This window comes from Typha angustifolia, chromosome 2 (assembly GCF_048772165.1).
Source record: "Typha angustifolia cultivar Huaian chromosome 2, ASM4877216v1, whole genome shotgun sequence".
Classification (NCBI taxonomy): domain Eukaryota; kingdom Viridiplantae; phylum Streptophyta; class Magnoliopsida; order Poales; family Typhaceae; genus Typha; species Typha angustifolia.
The window spans coordinates 7480085-7497092 of NC_133240.1; the positions used below are offsets into that span (position 1 = coordinate 7480085).

General features: G+C 34.9%; 2 protein-coding genes across 2 annotated transcripts; one reads left to right on the forward strand and one right to left on the reverse strand.

Moving 5' to 3' along the window:
- Positions 1–370: 370 nt before the first annotated feature.
- LOC140776270 (protein DETOXIFICATION 33-like) lies at positions 371–5907 on the reverse strand. Its single transcript, XM_073119923.1, has 9 exons — positions 5528–5907; positions 2959–3500; positions 2200–2286; positions 2046–2102; positions 1458–1696; positions 1209–1327; positions 789–875; positions 653–721; positions 371–590 (listed from the first exon to the last, which is right to left on the reverse strand). Exons 1-9 carry the CDS (start codon positions 5807–5809, stop codon positions 555–557), a joined length of 1518 nt encoding a protein of 505 aa, XP_072976024.1. The 5' UTR covers positions 5810–5907; the 3' UTR covers positions 371–554.
- Positions 5908–12322: 6415 nt separating this feature from the next.
- LOC140773150 (protein ALTERED PHOSPHATE STARVATION RESPONSE 1-like) lies at positions 12323–16304 on the forward strand. The gene is made up of 4 exons (XM_073115554.1): positions 12323–13256; positions 14117–14337; positions 14800–15023; positions 15108–16304. The coding sequence occupies exons 1-4, from the start codon at positions 12440–12442 to the stop codon at positions 15958–15960; spliced, it is 2115 nt and encodes a 704-aa protein (XP_072971655.1). The 5' UTR covers positions 12323–12439; the 3' UTR covers positions 15961–16304.
- The last annotated feature ends 704 nt before the right edge of the window (positions 16305–17008 follow it).

Here is a 17008-nt window from a genome sequence, read left to right on the forward strand (position 1 = left end):
TATATTTTATCTTTTACATGTTCTCTGAAGAAGTCATGAATAATTTAAGTATTTAAAATTATTTTATATATTATAATTAAAAAAATTGTCATAAATATTTAAGTTAATAGAAGGTATTAAATGAAAACTATAGAGAGTAAGAGTTGAATTACAAATATCTCAAAGACCTGCAAGGGATGTGATTATAAAATAGGTAAATATAGGATGTGATTTGTTAAAAAAAAATAAGGTCTAGTTAGCTAATAAGAAATATCTTAAGCATATATCTAATTATTGATAAATATTACTTTTTCCCTCTTTTTCTACCTTACAAATAAACTTCCTAAAGAGCGTAACTGATCTTTGACCTGCAAGGGAAGGAGATCTGCCATTCTCTTCAGAAATCCGTAGATATACTGTCACGTTAAAAAAATGCTGTCTCGAATCCAATTATCAAACAGTAGTTTGCTTATCAATCTTTCCAAGATCAAGAGGATAATCTAATCCTCTTCTGCCACCAAATACATTGCTCTCAGGTTCATAAACTACAAAAGTATAAGTAATTACTAAACTTCTTAAGCCACTAACTCCTGCTTTGAAGAGCCGTCATCCTGCAAAGCAAAGATTAAGCGTCACACTTCTCATTTAATTAATGATAACAATATTTGGCTACCTTAGAGTGATCTTTTGGGTCCTTCGCTGTCCCTCCCCACTTCTTTATCCGAGTATTTGCTAGCATTGCCTGCATAAAATTTGGAACGTAGTTAGAAGAAGAAGAAGAAGAAGACCATCTATAGAGAGAGATGAACCTCATTGCTCCAATTTGTGCGCAGGGTAATGGTAATGAGAATCAAAGTTTGCAATCCAACTCCACTCAGCATCCCACCCCACATTCCCTAGAATTATCAAGGATAACAATCTCACTTAGTTTAAAACAAAACCTTTAACATGCTTAATTATAACTCAGAGAAACAAAAACTTTTAGTATCTCAGAAATATTCCAACAACCATTCTATCACCTATCTCTAATATATAGCTGACTTAAGTTAAATATAGATGCAAAATAATCTTAATACTTTTAAGTAAGTTTGTAAAGGTTCTCTGTCCTATTAGCTGCTGTCAAGTTAAATTTAATTTTCAGAAAAACTAATGACAAAATGATAGGGTGTTTCTAATAAATTTCGAACTCATATCAAGAGAGAAGAATGAGGAAAGCTTGATGAGCAAACCTGCACCCCAAAGTTGAAAGGGAATGCCAGAACATAGCCTACTGGAATCCCCACACCGTAGTAACATCCCATGTTGATGTAAGCCACCAGCCATTGCCATCCAGCTCCTACTGCAACGCCTGCACTTAACCACAAACGTAAGTGAATTTTAAAGGACATAAATATTAACACCTCAAGTATATATATATTATATATATACACAAAGTAAAAGGTGTAACAAGCACTGGTAGCTCCTATGAAGCATTGAACCTGATAGAACTGGCTGGATGCTGTTAAGGAAGAGAGTGAAGGCAAAGACAACGGCGAGGCTGGCGACGGCACGGACGACGTCAGGGCTATTTGTGAAGGGCATTCCATAGACATCTCTCAGAACCAAGACAAGGATGAAGAAGATGAGACCTATTGTTACTGAGGACATGAGCACCACCAGTATTGCAAACTTAGCAGCTCTTGGCCTCCCGGCCCCAAGCTCATTTGATATCCTCACACTGATCAGTGATCACCAAAGGAAGTGTTAGGCACTTTAAATAGTGTCAATTGCCTCTTATAAATTTTCTTTGTGAAATATGATCTCCTTGTAATTTTAACTTAATGTGCAGTTATTAGATTTTTCATTCAGAATAATAGTGAGGTAAATTTTGACATTTAGCAATTTTCAAACTTTCTATGGGAGAGATTTGAAACAAAACCATATTAAAACTAACAGCTGTTTGGTAACTACAAATAAGTCAAAATCACAAGAGAATTAAGTGATCACACAAGTAAAAATTCAAAAAGGCATTTGAAAATTACATTATTAGGGCATGATAAAGAAACAATCACTGAAGAATAAATTACCTGATAGCTGCATTGAAACCAAAGAAAATCATGATCTGCCACCCAAACAAATTAATGCTGCCACAGTCAAACTTTGAGATAAATTATAATCCCACACAAGAAAAATCTGGAATCCTTGAATGTCTAAATGAATAATATACCAGAAAAAACTAACCATATCGACACAGCAGCAACTGCAAGTTGAGCATTCTCCAGGTGACCCACCAACACAATGAGGAACATATAGAACCAGAATTCAAGGCTGGAAAATTGTAAGTAATTAACATGCACGGTTAGTATACTACAAAAGATTATATGATAAATTACAGTTTACCCTCAATGGTTTGGTTCGATTTAATTTACATTTTTATATTTTAAATTTAAGCTCTTAATTTCTCTATAGACAAAACCAAATTAAAGCAGTTAGATCTTCCATTAATAACTAGTAGTACAAATGATCAAATTGCTCCTACCATCATCAAATTATGTTATATTATGGAAAGATATGAAGTCTTTTAACATATCCAAGAATTGCATTTTATCCTCCTATAGTTAGCTCTAAATTTGTTGCGCCTCTCTATAATTTTATTTATATCAATTTATGCTCTTATTATTATATCCAAACAAAAACTGGTATCTTTTTTATAATATTTGATCAAACTATATGTTAAATTTAAAAATACTCATTAGAGATAAAATTATAAATAATTAGTAAACTTTTCAATACATCTAAAATTATACCTATCCAATTTTAGATAATAAAAACATACATCTACTTGATACATATGTATTATCTTTATCATATGAAATTATATTGCTATTTATTTTAGATGTGTTAGAAAACTAATCTGATCTTATAATTTTATAACTAATGAATATCTTCAAGTAACTGTTGCACTAGAAAAATAGAGGATCGAGAAAAACATCTACTTACCACAGCATGATAGCAGAACCAACGGAGAGCCTAGCAAATGCACCCAAGTCCTTAAAAGCCATCCAACTGAAGCCATTCCAAGCACCAGGGCAGTATCCCATAACAATGTAACCAAGCTTCCCAAGTACCACAAACCACCATGCAACGTTGAGTGAGATCGCCGCACCGACGAGGCCCAGCTTGAGCTGCACTATAAGAAGCCAACTGAGGGCGATGTGCAGCACTAGGCCGAGTGCAGCGACGCCCGCCATGGCCATCACCTTGCTCTGCGCCTGCAGGAACTTCTGAATGGGGAAGTTGACGCCGTAGGCGAAGAGCTGCGGGATCATGTAGCGCGCGAACGTCCCGGCGAGGACGGCGATCTCGTCGTCCTGCTTGAAGAACCGGAGGATCGGAGTGGCGAACACGTAGATCGGCAGAAGGGCGAGGCACGCAACGGAGAGGATGATCCATGAACGTTGCATGTAGACGCCTAGCATGGGGACCTGCTTGGCGCCGAAGGCTTGGCCGCAGAGTGTTTCCAAAGCGCTTCCCATGCCCATCTATATATATATATATTGTGTATGAGAAATTAATTTGCTTAAAGTTGTAGGGATGTAAATGTGATTAAGGTACAACGATCTGTCAGGTAGTCTTTTAGTTTATGATCCAGCAATATTGTGTTGTTATCCGGGTCACCATTGTAAGTATCATATCTGATGAATTTTCTCTGAGGCATTATATAACTATAGTTTAAACTCGTTGTGACTCGTCTAATTAGTAACGCTGGCCTAATTAACTAACCTATATATTTAAAATAGCTAGCCCCTATATATATATAAGAGGTAAAATAAGTTTAGACATAACTATAGGATGCCGTCTTCTTTTAACATCCAACATAGTCCTTTTAATTTTGTGGTTTTTAGTCCTTTTTTACTATTCTATTTTGACCCTTGCATTTAATAAAAATAAAGAAATAATTGGTTTTTTCTTTGCATGTATGAATATATTTCTAATAAAATAAACATGCCCCTTCGAAAAACTTCGGAGAATTTAGTTTTTATGTAGTTTAAGATACAACATTTATAGTATTAGATAAGAAATTAAAAGTAAAAACAAATTTACGGATTTTAAAGCTTGTTTACATAATTGAATTGCCATTATATTTTTCTTAAATTATCATAATTGCTACTAAATTTGTTTTATTCCTTTAGAATTTTTATTATAGTTAGTTTTTAATGAAATATTCCTACTATATTGTTATTAAAATTTAACAAACACATTAAATGACTCAAAGACTCTCTCATTTTAAAGTTGAGTGTAAAATATTTATCATTGATTTTTATCTTGTATGGAAGAAGATATTTTCTCTGCAGTATAATATTAGATAAAATATTGATTTGCTATTGAACCATTTTATTTATACAAATATGAAATGGTTCTTAATCTAAGTTTAGTCTTACTTGTGATTAGTTAAATACAACTAACTGAATGACAGTTTTTTAAAACAGTACAAACATTTTGATGGCAATTAAGATATTTTGAAAGTTTTAGTGACAAATATATAAAAATCCCAACAAGATTTAGAATAGTATAAAGACAAATATGAGACTTATTAAGAGATAATTCAGCATTTTACTTAATAATTCAGCTTTAGAAAAAAAAAATAAAGAAAACTTTAAAAGTAAAACTTGAAGGAGATATATTTTTTATCTTTATATTTCTCATTAAACCTCTTCTGAGTTAAGTCTCAATCAAAATCATTAATTTCGTTTTCATTCATCATCATAATAATATATTATATGTCCAAAAAAGATTATTTGTTAGAAAGTTGTGATCTGTGAAATTGAGTGGTAGTTCATCGTCTTAATAAAAAATTAAATAGTTTTATATTTTTTTTAATAAAATGACCCCATAAAAATATTGATATGATTAGCGTTTCACTTAAAGAAATACTGATCATATTAATATTTTACTATTAAATAAATATAAGACTTAGTTTAGTATTTTAAGTTAGGATTACAGTCAAGTAGACCAAGTCAAAAACTTTATATTTCCGTGACCATTTACATTTAACACCCTATATTTTAAAGTATTCCTCATGCACCTAAACGACTTTTGGACCATTTATAAGCCGGCCCTCCTTTTTCCAACCTAACCTTGAAATACCTAAATTAATTAGCAGAAAAAATATTTAAAAGATAAACTTGGCATTTCTAAACTAATATTCCTCTTTAGATACCGACCAAAAAAAAAAGAGGGTCAAATTACAAATAGCATAAAGAATACTACCGCTCAGAGTAGGTTAGATTCGATTATTGTAGCCGATGGTAATATATTAATAAACTGTACCTAGTTATCATAAAACTTGGGCATTTAATTAGAAGAACTAGGCTTTAAAATCAAATGCGAGATATTTTAAAACATTTTTATTCTTTATTTTCAAAAGTAATGGGAAATTTTTAGTATTTTCGAGTTATTAAATTTAGAATAAAAACAAAAGTTTGGGTGCTTTTGATAAATTTAACCTGAAAAAGAAGAAAAGCAAACGCGAAAAAGAGAACAAATTTGTACTACGATCACCGCGTACCATGATGCCAAAAGCGAGGCCGGCGATGACCGAGTTCTCGGTGGAGACAGCGTCGAGCTCGAGAGTGCTGAGATGGCCGGCGAAGATTTGGGTGGCGGCGCCGAGAGAGTATTGGGCGATCGATGTGAAGATGACCGGACCGGCGAGATACCAGAGCTTCTTGTTCTCCTCCGCCGCGTATTTTGCAAACTGGCCCAACGTTTTGATCTCCTCCAAGTCTCCCTCTCCTCCTCCACCGCTTCCGACTACAAGACGCTCAGTTAGCTCATCGTCTCCTGCCATCTCTCTCTCTCTCTCCGTCGGCTGATCTGGACCCTCTTCTTGAAGTAAGAGAGTAGAACAAGGCAGTGGAACGGAAGGAAGTTGTTTGGCAACTAATAAATACTTACAGATAGGTCCTTAAAATGTATTTATATTAAAAAATAGTTATGAATTGACTACTGTCATTTCTACGTTCATTAGCCCTTTCTTATCTAGACATATTTTTCTATGTTAATAAAGCATATTTGCACAGAAAACGACGACGAAGAAGAAGAAGAAGAAGAAATTACCTCTAATTATTATGTGAGTACCTTTCAACAAAATTCTGAAGATATTTTTTGTCAAAGAGTATAATACTTTTAAATTATTTTGTCTGAATTATTGGATTCTCTTCGTCCACCATGTCAAAGAAAAGAGAAATCTCTTTCTCGATTGATTAGAACGGAGACAAGGATGCGACCAAATCCTGATAAAATTCGTTTGGACATTAATTACGGCGTAATAGCCGAATCACGGCCGTTATATTAACACGTGTTTTTTTCCCCTTCACTTTTTTACGTTTTATTTCATTTTATAATCCGTTGGTTCTAATTAATTAAATTTTAAGCTACATTTTACCCCCTTGGTTACGACTAAGTTCAGGTCGCCATTTATTTTTATTTCTATCACTTTATCTCATAATTATATATTTTTTTATTATATTTAATTAATATATATATGTCAAATTTAAAGATATTTAATAGATATAAAGTTATATAATATTAGTTAAATTTTTTAATATGCGTGTTATATTTTTATCATCTAAAATTTAATCTATAAATCAAACGAATGAATAAAAGTCGTTATTTGATATATACAAAAAATTAATAAAAAATTAACTGTTTTAGATTGAATATAGTTGGAGAGAATAAGAGAATAAAATAAGACATATAAAACGATCGGAGGTGAAATAAATTTTTACTTATCCACGTTGGAGTGAAGTATAATTTCACTGTAGTTCTGTATTAAGTTGGCAACTGGCTATAAAAATCTCCACCGGATCGGTTTAGTAGATATGTAAGTAGTTTTATAATTTTTAAAATTATGAGTTAAAATTTTAATGTCATAAGTGATAGAGCCAAGCGATCATAGAGACATTTTACTAATTAGAATCTTTGAATCTAATTTAAGTCAGATTTTAGAGTATTTTATTATTATTATAGGACCCATACCTTCAACCTTCATGAGTGAATCCAGCTCGCACAGCTTTAAATATCCTTTTCATAGTTATCAATGGCCATATATGACTGGATTTATAAAGAAAAGGCATCTCAGTAATATAAATGACGTGACCGCCAGATAGCAAGGACAACTACTTTCATTAATAATCTCTTTATCTATTTTTAACTTTAATTACTTAATATTCATATCATCTTAACTAAAATATAATTACCATTTGTTTATCGTATTTAATCACACTAGAGGTTTCGTATTATAATCAAAGTTGTATAAAAATAGATAGGATTTTTAATGTATCTAATGCTTTGCTTGTTCCCCTTTCTCTCTTACCGTGATAAATCTTTGTAAAATAACTCAATCGAGTTCTCCTCCGACCAGCATTAAATACAACATGTTGAACCATGTGCTAAGGCTCGAATCCGTAGTCAAATCATTGGCATTCAGTCTAATCTCTACAGTGAACGAATTGATCTCCTAAATCTAGTGCAATTAATAGGAGCCAGGGGAGGCTACCACTTCAATTGGATGCTTTTATATCTCACCAAACTCTTGTGTGCTTGGAAAAGAGTCCACGTAATTATTTCTTTTTCTTTTTTTTTAAAAATAAATTTTCTCATTTTATGCTCTTCTTTTTACGCCGGGTCTTTTCACTGATTTTAATGCGACTCCTCGGTTAACAATATTTTTCACAAACTACGCGAAAAATGGTGCTCCCTACAATTTAGTAGAAGAATGAGGGTCAAATTAAAAATAGTGAAAAGATAGGGCGTATAATGTAGTAAATACGTAGTGTAGGGTCTGAAATAAGAAAAACCCTCTTTGAAAATATTAAGAAAACTAGCAAATTAAAATAGAGACACGGCAAAATGTATCATGAATTAAGATATAAAGTGAATCAATATATACATATACATACGTGTATATATATATGTATAGAGAGAGGGAGAGAGGGTTACCTCTTCTCCGAAGAAAACTTATTAAAGAAAAATTACGCATCTCGAGGACTCTCTCCTCCCATTAGCACTAACCCTAGGATTAGAAACCCTAATTGAGAGAAGATAGAGGGATAGAGGGAGAGGGAAAAGTATCCTTATAATTTTATGGATGGGGGTTTCTTTCTTTTTTCACGCGAAACCCTAGGTCCTCTTCCAGATTCCCGCCGCGGGAGCGTCAATGGCAGCCGTCACCGTTTCGGAGTAGAAAATTCACATACATAGGGTGTTAAATGAAAACTTCACCAATCCTTAAGAAATTTGCATTCATAACCCTGTATTTTAATATTATTTGAAGGTGAAATATAAATATATACGGGGTTTTAAATTAAAAGCTTAACCAAATAAGAAAACTTTGCATACAGGACCCCGTGCTTATTCAATATTGCTGAACCGAAAATTCGTGTATATAGGGTGTTAACTGAAAATTATTAGACCAGAAAAGTAATGCAGGATGTGAAATGAAAGCATCGCAAAAAAAAAAAAAAAAATTTGCATTTATAACCCTGTATTAGTTAATATTATTTGAATAGTAGACAAGGTGTTAAATAGAAACTTCAACTTAATTAGAAATTTGCATACAGCGCCACTTATTTGTGCAATATTACTGAACCAAAAATTCACATATATACAGGGCGTCAAAAGAAAACTTCACCCAAATTAACAAATTTTGCATTTAAGACTCTATTTAATATTATTTGAATGAAATTCAAATGTATTAGGGATTTTAAATGAAAACTTCACCAAAAAGTTAGACAAATGTGCATTTACGACCCCATATTTATGCAGTATTGCTGAACCAAAATTCACTTATATATAGAGTTTTAAATATAAATTTCTACAACACCATGTATTGATGAAATATTATTCGACTAGAAAATTCACACTGTTAAATGAAAAACATCACCGAAATTAAAGAAATTGGCATTTTAACCCTGTATTTATTTAATGTTATTTAGAGATAAAATATAAATACACAGTGTGTTGAATGAGAACTTCAACCAAATCCGCATATTTGTGCAATGTTACTGTACCGAAAATTCACATATATACATGGCGTTAAATAAAAACTTCACCAAAAATTAATTAAATTTGTATTTACAACCCTATATATATTTAATATTATTTGGCTAAAAATTAAATATATTCAGGGATTCAAATGAAAAATTCACCGAAATTAAACAAATTTGCATTTAGCACCCTATTTCAGGCAATATTGATAGAGTACAGATTTCACATATAGGGTGTTAAATGAAAACTTCACCAAAAATTAAAGAAGTTGCATTTACAACCCTGTATCTATTTTATATTATCTGAAGGTAAAATACAATATATAATCGGTGAAATGAAAATTTAAAAAGACATTGCATTTACAACCCTATATTTATTTAATATTACTAAAATAAGAATTAAATATTCAGGGTATCAAATGAAAACTTTACCAAAATTAGAGAAATATGCATTTAGTACCCCGTATTTGTGCAATATTATTGAATTGGAGCTGTCAAAGTAGTGAAGCCGATGCGAGCTCGGCTCGGTCCTCCGAAATATAAACGGACTCAGTCAAATAGATCTCGAACGACTCCAAATAATTATAATATATATATGATTAAATACTTTCTATATTATATTATAATTGTTCTTAAATTCCAAATTTTAATTAAGTGGATTATTATAATATATATATGATTAAATACTTTATAAAGTTTAAATCTAAATTTTGATACTAGCATATCTCTTCTAAATACATAAATATTTCTATTACTTAATATTTTTAAAATCATTCTTATTTTAAGTTTAATCCAAGTCTAAATTAAATTTAATTAGACTCAAAATTCAACTTAAATTAAGTAAAACTTAAAATTATTTTAGACTCGAGCTTGAAATTAGTTTAAAATTAATTCAAATTAAAATAGTTTTAATTGAAATTTGGTCATCAAATTATTCCAATATCAGAGCTGGGCTCGATTATACCCCCTAGTTCGATGATACATCACCTGATGGTAATGGAAAAGTATGACACTGCATTTATCCTTTCTATATAGGCCCGTACAGTCAGCATAGAGCACAGAGATCATGAAAATTATTAGATGATTCTTTTTTTAAAACAAGTTATTGGTTGATAAGAATTGCTATAACTAAATAATAATATTGATCAAAATTTATATGAGATAAATATAAGTAAAATAGTAATATATTATTTTAAGTTAAAAACATGTTGACTAGTAGTCTAGCAGGTTTATTATGAGTTTGTAATTGATTTGTGAGGACAATAATGATAAATTTATTTAAATAAAAGAATTAGTAAGAGAAAGATTAATAATATTAAATAAAAAAGTATTATTTTTCTCACTCAAAAATAAGATAAAAGAGATATATGGTCATAAAATAATAAAATTAAGTGAATGTTTGGTTGATAGCCTTTTCTTAAATGCCTTATTAATAGATATGATATCTAATTAAAAAAAATATTATTTAGTTTAATACACAAATCTAAAAAATAATAATTGAATTAAGTAATTAGATTTATCTCAATTTGACCCATATTTCTCTTCTCATTTTGATACAATCTAATCCCAGCTTATCTATCTCTCTTCACTCCACTGGTTCATTAACCATAACTCATCTTTCCTCTCATCTAATTAAATACTTATTTACTAAATATCTTATTATATGAAATATAACTAATTAAAAATATATATATTTAACAATATAATAAACAAGCTCTTTGCTTCTTAGATACAATAGAGAGATAAACATATATTTCTAATACAATAGTTGTTATAAAAGGTTTCCCAAAGCAAGCCCTTAGCACTCACTCGCTCTTAATTGTTTTTGTTTAAGAAAAGAAAAGGCTTCACAGGGACCAAGGGTGGTTGCTCTTCTCCAGAAGCCCACTTACGCCTCCAACCACTCACTGCGTGCTGCGCGAGTTCCGATGCTAGGAAAAAGAGAGGAAATAAATAAGATGAAAACATTAATCAAACTAGTGGATAATGACTGATGAATGGAGCACTACTGGCACTAGAGACTAGAGAGGAGGAGGAGGAGGAGAAGCCCAAAAGACTATCTATCTGTCTATCTATCTATCTATCTATCTATCTCTCTCCAGTCTCCCCTCTCCACTTCCCAGAAAGTAACAAAACCTGGGCCTTATCAATCAACTCAGCTCTGTCCCAAAACCATTGCTGCTGCGAAACAATGCCTACTGCCTACCATCTGTCTACTTACTGTAGACTGGGTCGGATCATCGTAATACAAATATAAATATTAGATCCGATAAAATTCGAATCTGTCCCAATTTTTAATCGGAGTTAATAGATTATTAGGAATGTATTCATGAGACGAATTAATTCGTTTACGATTCAAATCTGTTTAAAATACAAGTTATTATGTGTCAAATTAATTTTTACCATCTCTATCATCGTTTGCCTTATAATAATAATAATAATATTATTATTATATTTAAGCCTCCTAATTTATTGCTTATTTTAATGTAGTCTCAACGAGGTATATCCAGAGGACATTTATGAGATTTCCGATCTCTTTTAACGTAGTTTATTTTTTAAAATAAAAAAGAAAATTCAATTACACGAGAGCACTGGTTTTAGTCAATCATTCCCCAATCACATCCCAGTAAAACAAAAATAAGATCCAACTACATTTATTTTTTGTTAATGAAATGTCCGTAGACTTGACATCCAAGTAATAAGAGTGTATATATATATATATATATATATACTCCAGTACATTCTGCCATACATGTTATGTATATGATATGTGATTATTTAGTTGCAGTAATGGTGAATATGAGTAGAATGCTAAGAGTTATAATATGATTTACTTAAATTATAGACGTTGGGTATATTAAATAAATTATATAAATAATAATGAGATTATTGTGTTATAAATTAGTTGACGGGGTGGATCATAAATGGGTTAATATTAAATCTAAATCCAGTTTAAAGTGGCTCGACACGGATGAAAATTGGCACCCTTTCCGATTCGAGGGGGTGGGCCCGCACTGAATCTCCACGTAAATATAGTGAGATATCTGAAGCTGTAATCATACTCTAATCCCCTATTCTCGTTCTTTAATAAAACCTATTAACAATGTTTAGATTATAAAAATGGATTAGTGAAGATTCCCATCAGCAGAATTTAGCACTTTACTTTCCCTCCAGAGTCCAGAGTCCAGAGTCCAGAGTCCAGAGTAGTCCAGTGTCCAGCCCCACAACCAACCAAAACTTCCCAAAACTACATGACAACATCCACATCCTCTCACCCTTTTCAGCTTTGACTTTGACTCCCCACCACTTCCCTCCTGAGTCCTTCCCCTCTCACTCACTCTCTCTTCTCACTTCCCTCTTCCCACTCTCCTAAAAACCCACTACTCTCTCTAAAACCCTTCTCCTTTCTCTATCACCCCAACCATCTCTCAATGGGCAACTGCGCCGCCTCCAAGCTCGCCGCCGGAGGCCTAGGCTTCAGCGGCGCTGACGACGACGACGACCCGGTCTCCCTTTGCCGCGAGAGGAAGCGTCTCCTCAAGGCGGCGGTGGACCGCCGCTTCGCCCTCGCCGAGGCGCACAGAGGCTACGTCGAGTCCCTCCGTGCTGTCGCCGCCGGAATCGATCTCTTTGTCACTCGCCACTCCTCGCCTGCACCGATCCTTATCACCCTCCCCCCTCCTTCCCCGAAGGCGGCGGCTTTACCCTTCTCCTCGCCGGGTTCGTCCTCGACTCGCGATTCCAGCGGCGAAAGGGAGGATGGGGAGGCCAAAGAGGAGCGGGAGGATGAGGAGGAGGAGAGGAAAGACGAAATGGGCTGTGGGTATTTCTACTCCGGCGAAGCGCCTGTGCCTGCGCCTGCGCCGGAGCAGTTTGGGGGGTGGGATTTCTTTAACCCGTTCTACGGAGTTCAAACGGCGGGGGATGGGCTGGGAGTTAGCTCCGATGAGGACTTGAGAGTGGTGCGAGAAGAAGAAGGGATTCCTGAGCTGGAAGAAGCGGAGGAGGAGGTGCAGGAGAAAAAGATGGTGGCTTTGGAAGCGGAAGGGGAGGAAGAGAGGGCAAATGGCGGTCTGGAGGAGAAGGGGATTACTGTGACGGAGACTCCGGGGAGAGGAAGAGAGCTTCTAGAAGCATTGAGGATTGTGGAGGATCATTTCATCAGGGCTTATGATTCCGGGAAGGATGTGTCACGGATGCTGGAGGCAAACAGGATGCATCTCCAAACTGGGCTGGAAGAGATCAAAGGTGGGAACTTTTTTTGCTCTACCCTCTTTGTGGGTTCGCTTGATTGTAATGTCAACTTGCTTTTTTCTCCTTTGAAACCTCATTGACATTCTTTCTACCCTTCATTTGTCTCCTTTTAGGTTGTTGTTGTATCTTTTGCTGCCCTTTTTAGTTGGCCCTAATGTTTCCTTTCCTCACTCAAAGATAGTTTTTAAGGAATCTTGTTAGTCACACTTCTTTGGGTTTTGTCTCCCTCTTTGTTAGAAAGTTAGCTTGATCTTACCTTTTGATTCCTCCTTTTTGTGTATCTAGTTGCAAGGACAGTAAAAGGGGAGACAACAAGATTGTTCATTTTTACTGCTACATAATTCTATCAAATTGGAATTTTCTTGTTACTTCTATTTATTGGATAAGGCTTTCTTGATTATACTGGTGCTTTTAAATAAGCTTATTTTTTTCTCTGGATAAGGAGATTATGCTTGAAAGTGCCATTGTCTGTGTTTTCTTGGTTGATGAATTAGTCCATGTTTTTCTCTAAATACTGCTAACCAGGTTAAGAAAGGGTCTGAAAGGTATACAATTTTGTTCTTCTGGAGGTTAGGGAGAACATTTCTGAAAGCAGTGCTTTTGACTGCTCTCTGCTGAGATAAAAGCAGCCAATGCCACTGTTACATGTGATTTGCAGTCATTTTCAGCATGTGGTCCATGCAATGAAATTTTGTTTTCATTCATGTTAAGCCAACAGATGGTCACAAGTAAATGTAATTTAAATCTATCTCTTGTATGGTGCCGGATTCTAGTGCATATATTCGCATAATATATTTGCTTCTGGTCTTTGGTGTACATTTGTCAAAATTGTGATGGGTTTATCTTTGGTGCAGAAAATTCGTCTAAAATAATCCATGCTATCACTTGGCATCGATCTCCTTCATCACTTTCCTCATCTTATAGGAGTCATACTGGAGCAAGCTCCAACAGTATGACATGGACAGAAAGTAAGAGTGATCTATTTGATGACTATGGTGGGATGGAAGCAGGAAGTCACTCGCAGACACTAGGAAGGTTATATGCTTGGGAGAAGAAGCTCTACGAAGAAGTTAAGGTACATTTTCCTCCAATGTCCTAGGAATGTTCATGAAACTGATACTCTCTTGTAATCTATTTAATGCTTGATCACACGACAAAAATTGTATTGAAGTATCAAAAGAGGTTATGATGGCTTTGTTCCATGTCATTTCATGCTTTTGATCAGATAACAAATCATCCATGTCCCGCACTTTTTGTTTGCTTAGTACGTCCACTTCTAGATTCTACAATATATTGTCACCACTTTGATTCCAGTTATGCCCCATCTCAGTTTAATAAGGATTTTTAAGTTCATGGTCCCCTCGGTCTCCCAAGTTTAAGCTGGCAATTGCAGCAAGGCAACTCAAACTTGATGTGTCTCCTGCTGTTGCTCAAGTGCATGTTAAAGCTGATTTAAAATTTTAAATAGTTTAGTTTCTCTCTACTCAAGCATATTAACTATTAATTTCCTGCTAAAATGCTTTTAGTTCTTTTGTAGGCTGGTGATCACACATGGCAGGCTTATCAGAAGAAATGCTTGCAGCTCAGGAATAAAGATGCCAAAGGATCCGATGCACGCTCCGTGGACAAAACTAGAACTGTAGTAAGAGATTTGTACACAAGAATCTGGGTGGCACTACGTGCAGCAGAATCAATATCAGAAAGAATACAGAAACTGAGAGATGAGGAATTGCAACCACAGCTTATCGAGCTGCTTCAAGGGTAAGCCAATTAGTGCATGTAGGGGGGTCATTAAATCTTTTATTTGTATTGATATTCATGGATTCAGGTTCTTTTTCTTTGCAGCCTAATGAGAACATGGAGGATAATGCTAGAGTCGCATGAAAGCCAGAAACAAATAATGTTTGAAGTAAATTCCTTTACATGCCCATCCTATGGGAAATTCTCTAATGACTCGCAGCGTCATGCAACACTTAAGCTGGAGGCTGAACTCCGCAACTGGAGGACGTGTTTTATTAGTTATGTTGCAGCTCAAAAAGCATATGTGGAAGCTCTTGATGGCTGGTTATCGAAGTTCATTCAATCTGATATGGTTTATTATTCTCGAAGTAGATCCTCACTTCCATATGAAACTGAGGCACCCCCTTTAGTTGTGATTTGTCATGAGTGGTTAATCACATTAGGGAAGTTGCCAGACAAGCCGGTATCGTGTTCCATGCGAAGCTTCATTAGGAGTGTGAGGGTTCTATGGGTTAAGCAAGGGGAGGAGCAACAACAGAAGAGAAAAGTGGATAGCCTTGCAAAAGATATTGACAAAAGGTCTTTTGCATTCCAAAGAACAGAGAATAAGGTTCTAGAATCCAAACTTCTGGAGCATAAAGCTGAAGCAGATGTGAGGCATCAGGTTGAATATTTATCAGAGAAGAAAGAGATGCTGATCAATTACAGGAAGAAACTGGAAGCAGAGAAAGCTAAGCATCATGATTGCATGCAGGATACTCATGAGGTCACCCTCAATGGATTTAAGATAGGATTGGCTAGCATCTTTGAATCACTTACAGCATTTTCCACAGATTCTCAAAAACTTTACGATGAACTCCTAAAGCACAATGAGAAATCAAAGGCTTCAGATGGCAACAATGACAAACCTTCACGCATAGGGGGCTCAGACTCATATATGGCTGTTGATAGCAGATGATATATATTATTCTCCGCCGTTGAGCATGTTATATTGTTGTCTAGTGCCAAAGGTGTGTTTGCCTGGTTAGCATTTCGCCAACCCTTTAGAAGATCAGGGACAGGTTATTGTTTTATTATTGGCAGGTCTCTGGGTTGCCCCCAGTTTTGGATCCCTTTGAACCTTGTTTCTAACTTCAGTTCTTCTGTAAGTAGTAGTTAGATAGGCATTGGTTAAAGGGTCATTTTGGTGGGCAACAGTTGCTGTAAGTATTGTTTCAATACTGGATGGGAAAAGATTTGCTTTAACTTAATATGGAGAGCAATGAGCCAGGACTTACTGACTTCTAGGAAATGCTATGACAAAGGCAAGTTAGGATGAATTTCGAAAAAGATTTGCTTAACTTAATAAAATCTTAGACCCTCTTAGTTATTGAATAGGTGGTGAGGATCATATATTTTTTTCAGAAATTTTTTATGCTTGATTTGTTGGTTAGCTTTTTAGTATTATATACAAGAGTTAATTATACTTACACCCTTTGAATTATATCCAATATTTATGAAGGCCTTATGACTATTTTTTGTTATAATGTCTCGTAAATTTTGAAATAATTACAATGTCATTCTTTTGTTAGTCTACCTTCTGCTAAATTGGATGCCCTCATCTTTCATCCTCTCTTTTCCTCTCATCCTTCTACATCACCGCCCCTCGCCCTCCTCCACTCCCTTTCCCACGCGCAACTTCACCACTTTTTATTCGCTACCGCCTTCTACTCTATCTTGCTCTTGCCTTCTACCTCCTCTATCACGGTTACCTCCTCGACATCCCCACCTATCCCACTTTTGCTCCCTCGAGCCCCTTGCCTCGCTCTCCTTTCTTGCCTCCTCATCAACCTTCGCCTCAAGCTCGACGCTTGCTCTCACCTTTTGCCTCCTCTCCCTCTGCCGCTACCATGTGTACCTCCCTGACATCCTCACATACTCCTATCTTTGATCCCCGAAGCTCGCTCTCCTTTCCTGCCAACCTCCACCTCAAGCGACCTCCGCCCCCTTGGTGGCTCCACATGCGA

Excerpts from the sequence above, each read along its gene's own strand:
- LOC140776270 (XM_073119923.1), bottom strand. The coding sequence starts at position 5,809 with ATGGCAGGAGACGATGAGCTAACTGAGCGTCTTGTAGTCGGAAGCGGT. Across the intron at positions 722-788 it reads GCACAAATTGGAGCAATGAG|GCAATGCTAGCAAATACTCG; the intron begins GTTCATCTCTCT and ends AATTTTATGCAG. Across the intron at positions 591-652 it reads ACCCAAAAGATCACTCTAAG|GATGACGGCTCTTCAAAGCA; the intron begins GTAGCCAAATAT and ends TTTGCTTTGCAG.
- LOC140773150 (XM_073115554.1), top strand. The coding sequence starts at position 12,440 with ATGGGCAACTGCGCCGCCTCCAAGCTCGCCGCCGGAGGCCTAGGCTTC. Across the intron at positions 13,257-14,116 it reads TGGGCTGGAAGAGATCAAAG|AAAATTCGTCTAAAATAATC; the intron begins GTGGGAACTTTT and ends TCTTTGGTGCAG. Across the intron at positions 14,338-14,799 it reads AGCTCTACGAAGAAGTTAAG|GCTGGTGATCACACATGGCA; the intron begins GTACATTTTCCT and ends GTTCTTTTGTAG.